The following is an 8,100-nucleotide window of genomic DNA, read 5'->3' on the forward strand; positions in this document are numbered from 1 at the left end:
TTAACAGTCAAGTCAAGAAAAATGATTAGATAGACGGATGGACAGGGTCGACGGCAATATACGTGCTGATTTCCTCATTACATGATTTAGCTTTTTGACTTTCGACAAAAAAATATAAGAATTGTGTCTAATAGTAACTTGGTTTTTTGACATATTTTGGAATATATTAAACGTTTTGGTTTACCAGTTAAGGGTTAAAAAAATGGTCACATAGACAGAAAAGAAAAAATCTATCTTCGAATACTTTGATGTTTAAGAATATTTTCTTTACTTCGAGAAATTCAAACAAAAAAGTGGATCGACAGGCTTATGAATATCAGAATTTCATAAATATCGGTTAGCGGTTAGTATATCTTGGTCCAGAACTACTGTCTTAGTTATATATCAGTTTGACAGATTTACGCCTACATAATATAGAAAGTATACAGGACCATTCAAACGATTTCTATACTGGTCTAGAGCAAAATTGAATTTTATCTTAATGCGGATCAAGTTACATTAGACATGTAGCCCAATCATTTTTTTTAAAAGTAAATCGGCAGTTTTGGGTTCTGTGAGTTACTTACTTTTGGAACTGTGCATTGTAAAAATAAATAGGTTTCAAAGTAATGACTACAACTGCAAGCTTCATGTCGTTGACTATTTTAATTAGTATAATAAAGCACCAAAAAATAAAGATAAAACTCTATTCCATGTTCTTTGCTATAAAAAACATTCAAATAAAATCGAAAGGTTTAAATTATGAAAGCTACAATCGCTGTAAAATAGTTGGTTGATGAACATGGCCCAAGGGATATAATAACTATTTGATTTGGTCTGTAGTAATAACAATTTCGGACCACACTTAGGTAATATTATCTCCCTTTGACCGCAGATCACTCAAAATAAGAATAAGATCATTCAAAGAGATTTTTGATTTCAGCAATCGGTTTTCTGCATCAAATTGGTTTACAGATGCGGACAGACATTTAGAGTATATTGACAGAAATGTTAAACAACAGTGTCAGCATTTTCCATATTTGTGTAACTTATTAAGTACACAGACTGCATCACGTTGCCACTATTAAATAAGAACCCACTTTTCTCAATCAACCACTCAAGGGAAATCGAGTTGAACATCATCCAAATCAAATGAAGAACCTACACATTATCAAACAAACAAGTTTATAACTTCCCCATTCAAACCACTAACCCTTCAGACAAGAAACTCATAGATGTATGATAATGAAAGATTTAATGAAAATGAATAAAAAAATTGCATGAATGAGTCTAAATGATAATGACTATAAAATGATAATTTCATTAAGTTATAATATATACAAAATAATATAAATTATAAGAACCAAAATATAACCATTTTGATTCTGTGCGTGATTCATAAATAACAATCTAATATAAATTCCATAAACAACAAAATACTCAAATATATAACCTATATATTGATAAAATGTTAAAAGGCTATTTTCTTTTTCTTCTTTTGTTGATCTTGTTTTTTCATTTGTTGTTCCATTAAATTTTTTTCTAACTGTTCACGTCGTAAAAGCTCCTCCTGAAAAATAAATTTTAAATCAATATACCCTATATATTTTTATCTTAGGCAAGCCAATAGAAAAAATGGTTGAATGTTTCTTTAACTAGTATGATCCCTAGTTTAATGTCTTAATTTCCACACTATTAAGATCTTCAGCAAGCCACACAACAATTATGACAGAAATATCATATATTTAATAATTTCACTATTTAATGTTTTTTAAAGCAGGATGTAGACTATTATTATCTCCTTTGGTAAAATACTGATGGTGCTCAATTTCCCTTTTCCATATCACATTTGCATGTCCAGTTTGCCTGCAATTACATAACTAGTGACTGCAAAGCTAGATATGCCCATGCAACAAAAAAAAAATTGTCAGCATGTCAAGGGCTGTAAGTGTAACTCCGTTAAGATTTGTCCCTAGAAGATATCACACAGGTCTTATATCTGAAATGTCAAAGGCCTGAGAACTTGACTGTCTTTACTTCCAAAAATATTTTTTCATGAAATTGTAGACGACTAAATCTATTCATATCATCTGATAATCATATCAAAAGTTGTTTAAAATGAAGAATAACCTTGGCAGGTGATGAAGCTGGTGAATTATGAGTTGAAGAATTTGGTGATTCTGATTTCACCATAGAAGGTGGTAGTCTATTAGACCAAGATGAAACACTAGTACTGTCTTTAGGAGGTATATCATCTGTTAAACTATCTATTTCTTCTAGTTCATCTTCTACTTTCCCTTTACACAAATTGAAAATGTATTTACAATTTTGGCTCAAAGGATTGACAACCATAAATAACATTTGGAACTAATACAATTTTACAAAAACCAATGACAACTTCACATCCTCACAAGTTCCACATAGTTAACAACTATTTAGTTTTAGTTTCTTAAACAATTATTCCTTATAACAGATAATATAAACAGATAAAAAGAAATTGAGACATTAAACTAAAGAGTACTCAAAATTTACATTAAAAAAATTAACAGAAGTATTTTGTCCAATCCTTTTCAAATTCAAATCAAAGCTTTTTCTATTGGACAACTTTTGATACTATTGGGTCAAAATTCCACAGAACAGGAAGAATATGGATGGCTTTAGTAACCTAAAGCAAAGACATCAAAAGAAACATCCAAATTTGTACATACATTCTCATCAGACCTTATTTTTGTAGTCTAATTTACTCAAGTCACTTGGTCAATCATCACTTAAACTGCTCCTGACCACTGCTAACCAATTTACTCACTGTTTTCAAGAATAAGGACCTGAGCTTAACTCATCTTTGGTGTAAAATATTAGCTACAAGACAAGGTAATGTATCCAGCAATAGATAAACAGGTTCTTCATTTCTGTTTTGATAATCCTACACCGTACCTTGTCTTAACATCTTAATACTGATACTTCAGCTAGGAATAGCTTAGTAAAAGAATATTTTTTAGGTGGAGAAGAATGGTAACTGTGAACTAGTAGAAAAGACTGGAAGATAATATAAGATACCTACTTTTAGCAGGTGACTTATTTATCCAGGCATTTTTTATCATCACAGCTTCATACAGTTTACCACCAGGTTCATTAAATACATACATTCCTTTCTTCCTCATTTCAGATTCAAATCCCTGTTTAATATAGAATGTCATATTTTTGAGATGATAGCTTTTGAAGTACAGCCTGCAAGATTTTATTTTAGACACTGTTCTTCTGCAGATTATATTGTTCTTTATAAATAATTATTGAGTATAATAATTCAGAAAATCTCCATTCAATTGTTAAAGAAAGAGTACAGTTAAAATATTGTTAAATATCCTAGTATTTACAGCACAGAGTATTTGCATGTTTTAAAGCAATGAATTTCTTCATAGAACACATGAAAACATGACAAAACTAAACTTACAGCAGATACATTCATATTGTGGAAAAATCCAATGGCATTAAATGGTGAGGTCTGAATATACCCTAAAAATATAATAAACTTATTATGCATTATTTATAGGTTATGTTTATTATGAATATAGTTAAATGAAATTTTAGGTTAGGTTATGAATATAGTTTTATTTAAATGAAATTTTAGGTTAGGTTATGAATATATTTATATTTAAATGAAATTTTAGGTAAGAGTTTGAATATAGTTTTATTCAAATGAAATTTTAGGTTAGATTATGAATATAGTTTTATTTAAATGAAATTTTAGGTTAGGTTATGAATATAGTTTTATTTAAATGAATTTTTAGGTTAGAGTTTGAATATAGTTTCATTTAAATGAAATTTAAGGTTATGTTATGAATATATTTATATTTAAATTAAATTTAAGGTTAGGTTATGAACAAAGCTGAAAATAAATGAATTTTAGGTTAGGTTATGAATATAGTTTTATTTAAATGAAATTCAAGGTTAAGTTATGAATATATTTTTATTTAAATGAATTTTAGGTTAGGTTATGAATATAGTTTTATTTAAATGAATTTTAGGTTAGGTTATGAATATATTTTTATTTAAATGAAATTTTAGGTTAGAGTTTGAATATAGTTTTATCTAAATGAAATTCAAGGTTATGTTATGAATATATTTTTATTTCAATGAAATTTAAGGTTAGGTTATGAATAAAGCTGAATGTAAATGAATTTTAGGTTAGAGTTTGAATATAGTTTTATCTAAATGAAATTTAAGGTTATGTTATGAATATATTTTTATTTAAATGAATTTTTAGGTTAGAGTTTGAATATAGTTTTATTGAAATGAAATTTAAGGTTAGGTTATGAATAAATGAATTTAGGGTCATGTTATGAATATAGTTTTATTTAAATGAAATTTTAGGTTAGGTTATGAATATATTTTTATTTAAATGAAATTTTAGGTTAGGTTATGAATATATTTTTATTTAAATGAAATTTTAGGTTAGGTTATGAATAAATGAATTTAAGGTTTAGGTTATGAATATAGTTTTATTCAAATGAAATTAAAGGTTAGGTTATGAAAGTAAATGAATTTTAGATAAGGTTATGAATAAAGTTTTATTTAAATGAAATTTTAGGTGAGGGATGAATATAGTTTTATGTAAATGAAATTTTAGGTAGGAAATGAATGTAATTATTCATAGTGAAAATTTCAGGTTAGGTTATGAATATAGTTTATAAATAACAAATAAATTCTTACGTCTGCTTGGTCTGGCCCCTTGTGCTTTATAATCTTCTAATTCTTTATCTTTTTTATATATGATACTAAATAACTCTTGCTGTCTTCTTAAAAGTTCTGATACCATTTCCATAAGAGGTACTGTTAGATGTTCTGTAGTCTAACACAAAAAGAACATGCATGTCTAATCTTTTATGGTACCATTATTTCAAATGAATTGCAGAAGAACTGATCTTAAGAGCGTTTATATGGGTAACAAAAAATTGAGTTCTACCTACATGGAAAGCAAATAATTGGACTACTATATCCTTTTCCATTTGATCAGATATCATAAGAATAATCCAAAACAATAACTTTTTATTTATAAATAAAATGTGCCAAGAAAATATCTCACCATTTTAGGATCAGCTGGATGACAGACAAAATTCCAGACAAAAGGCATACCAGCTAATTTAGAGTTTATAGAGAAGATACAGGCTTGTTCACCATTACTATTATTTTGAACTGATATAGTTAATTCACTATCTTTACTGTTACCACTCGGATTATTCACTGTATTTCTTATCTGATCTAATATTTTCATTAATGGTGCTTCTATACTGGGATTTAATTTCTGAAATTTATAAAAGACAGACAAAAGTGAAGCTAGAAATATATAAAAAGATGTTATGATCAGTTAGTATCAATTTGTAGCATATTGTAGTTCTAATTGACTCATAAATTAAGGTGAGCCAAATGCAAAGCTTGTGACAACTGCTACTCCTTTACAATGTAGAATTCTGAAGTCTTCTGGGACTGCAATAATCAATGGAAATTCAAAACAATCTTTTAAAACATTCATCTAAGTTTTATTGAATCTTTTCATACTGGCGCTTTACATAGATCTGGTAATTTCTCTCCTTCTCTCTCTGTCTGTAAATATCCAATGCCAAATGTTCAGTTTTGGAAATGGGGGTAAAATCATGAAGGTTTCCTTCTCTTGCTAAATTAATCTGTATTTCCAAAACTGGCTCCCAATCCATCATGATTTTATATTCAAGACATTTAAGGGCAGCATAACACTTGGTTTATTTATTCATACCTGAATTCTTCTTTTGATTTCAAGCTCTGTCAAACTTTCAAACCAGAATGAACACAGATCAGTGATAAGAATTTCATAAGAATTTTGTGTGAAGAATGATTTGATCATATAATTTCCAGACTCCAAAGTTAACTTCTGCCATGTGGCAACTTTCAGATCAGCTCTAAACCTTTTTCTCCATTCAGCCTCTGTTTCTAAAACTGGTGGTGCAGCCATCATTAATTTGACTCAATCGACTTTGATGATGTAACTTCTATAAGATAACAATTGATAAAACAAATTTGACGCTAATCCTCTTTTTACTTGTAGATTACTGTCTTCATACTATCCATAGTAAATGGAATCATACTGATTAATATTAGCTTCAAAATAGTAGGCTTCGGCTTACTGATGACTTTGAGTTGATGAAAGTATAAAGTTTTAGAAGGTCACCTCCAAAATAATAAAAAATTCCCTTCAAGATATTTCAACAAAGTACCGATAGGCTTATGCCAAGTAATGGTATCCAATTTTGACTGAAAATGGACGTTTGTGAAAAAAAACTTTTAAATGATAATAATATGAGCTCATGTCTATACTTTTATAAATGTGACTCATTGTAAGACTATCAGTAGGCTAATATTTTGAATTCCACAAATTGATAAAATTCACTCAACTTTAAATAGTATCAAAACAGTAAGTAGGCTACTAGCCCTAGATGTGAAAGTTTATCTTTGTTTGATCAGAGTTCAGTACAGGTACCAATGATACAGTAATATATACCTTTTATGGTCCTATGGCTGTATAATGTTATGCACATAAACTTTCTATGAGCAATGTTTACTCAAGTGAATGCACTGACATTCGGTGCCAACTGAGTCATAGAGGCATTGGTATGGTAATGGGCATTGGGATGAGAATAGGCACAGCACAATTGATTGGCATTGGACTGGTTAGTTTAAGTTAAACTACACTCGAAGAGTAAGATTCCAGGTATTTCACGATTCATTTCGAGGCCTTATATTTCGTACTTTAATTATAAACTAACCAGATGATAGTAAGAATTAACGAACTCTAGGTCTTATATTTGCTGTAGCTAATATTTCAACTTTCAATCAACACAAAGCTCAGGTGAATAAAGGGAGGTAATTCTTCTTAGAGGTAATTATCGGATCAAAACCGAAATCTAAATCAGTTCCTAAAAAAAGGTAGGAACAAAAACCACAGAATTTACGAAATCTTACATAGGAAGGTATGGAGATATAAAGCCTATTTGTAGTTCATCTTAGGCTAACCTTCCTTCAGAGTTCAGTATGCTTATGACTATAAGGTCTATTGAAATTTACTATTTGATCCGAAATATTACCGGAGATATTCAATCAAAACTTTGATGAAGTTGAGGTGCGCAAAATCACTCGGATTAAAATGTCTATTTTGCAAGATCGAATAACCGTCCTTTTTTTACACTGGATATACGCAATACGATTCTTAAATTAGACTGTGAGTAGATGCGCTCGAAAAAAAACCCATAAAATTGGTCATTTTGCTTTTCTCTCCGTTGTGAAAAATTTCGAAAGAATCTTTAAATTAAATGAAATGTTGGAATGGTTCCAGACAGAAGAAAGACAAAACCAGTTGATCCATCGATGAAGGTCCGTCGTCTATCGAGGTTATATTATGTTACAATATATTATCAGCTATTTGGTTGGGTAGGCCTATATATGTATGTTATAATGTCTTATCAGCTGTTTGGTTGGGTGTATTATGTTATATAATGTCTTATTAGCTGTTTGGTTGAGTGTATATATATTTTAACAATGTCTTATCAGCTGAGATGGATAAAATCCTGAAAGTTGTGTAGAGATCTCGAATGAGAAATACAAAAAAATTCAAAATTAAGATCCATCCTAAAATATAGATAAATTATTAGTAGTAATTATGTAAAACATAGGCCCATAACAAGTAATCATCCATTAATTTATATTTCCGCTTGTATCAATACGAAAAGGTTTGCGAAATTTGCATGCTTTTGTTGTGATTTACCTGATTTACCTGATCTTCGATCTGTATTAAGCTAAAAGCTTCCCAAATATAGGAATGGAGCAACTCACATAAAATGTTGCCGTTTGAATCTTGCCTAAACCGAAACAATATGACATCCGTATATCACGTCCGAGGAACGGGTAGGGCCAGATTTGACGGGCTAATTTCGTTTTCTGTTTGACTTTAACTATGAAAATAGTAACAGTGAAATGAAACTCCAAAATCAACGAAAAATCTTCTGAACTCTGGGATGTCTGCAGTCACACCGAACAGACAATACAGGTGCAGAGAAGTCTTCTCTGATTTCAGTCCACACCAAACTGTGCATA

At 29.6% G+C, this 8,100-nt stretch overlaps 1 protein-coding gene across 1 annotated transcript; it reads right to left on the minus strand.

Moving 5' to 3' along the window:
- Window positions 1-1,450: 1,450 nt before the first annotated feature.
- On the minus strand, window positions 1,451-6,848 carry LOTGIDRAFT_230440 (hypothetical protein; the record flags this gene model as incomplete). The annotated part of the gene is made up of 8 exons (XM_009048207.1): window positions 6,777-6,848; window positions 5,750-6,002; window positions 5,063-5,281; window positions 4,690-4,828; window positions 3,431-3,492; window positions 3,041-3,155; window positions 2,110-2,276; window positions 1,451-1,549 (listed from the first exon to the last, which is right to left on the minus strand). Exons 2-8 carry the CDS (start codon window positions 5,966-5,968, stop codon window positions 1,451-1,453), a joined length of 1,020 nt encoding a protein of 339 aa, XP_009046455.1. The 5' UTR covers window positions 5,969-6,002; window positions 6,777-6,848.
- Between the last annotated feature and the right edge of the window lie 1,252 nt (window positions 6,849-8,100).

This window comes from Lottia gigantea (genome assembly GCF_000327385.1).
Source record: "Lottia gigantea unplaced genomic scaffold LOTGIsca_12, whole genome shotgun sequence".
NCBI lineage: Eukaryota > Metazoa > Mollusca > Gastropoda > Lottiidae > Lottia > Lottia gigantea.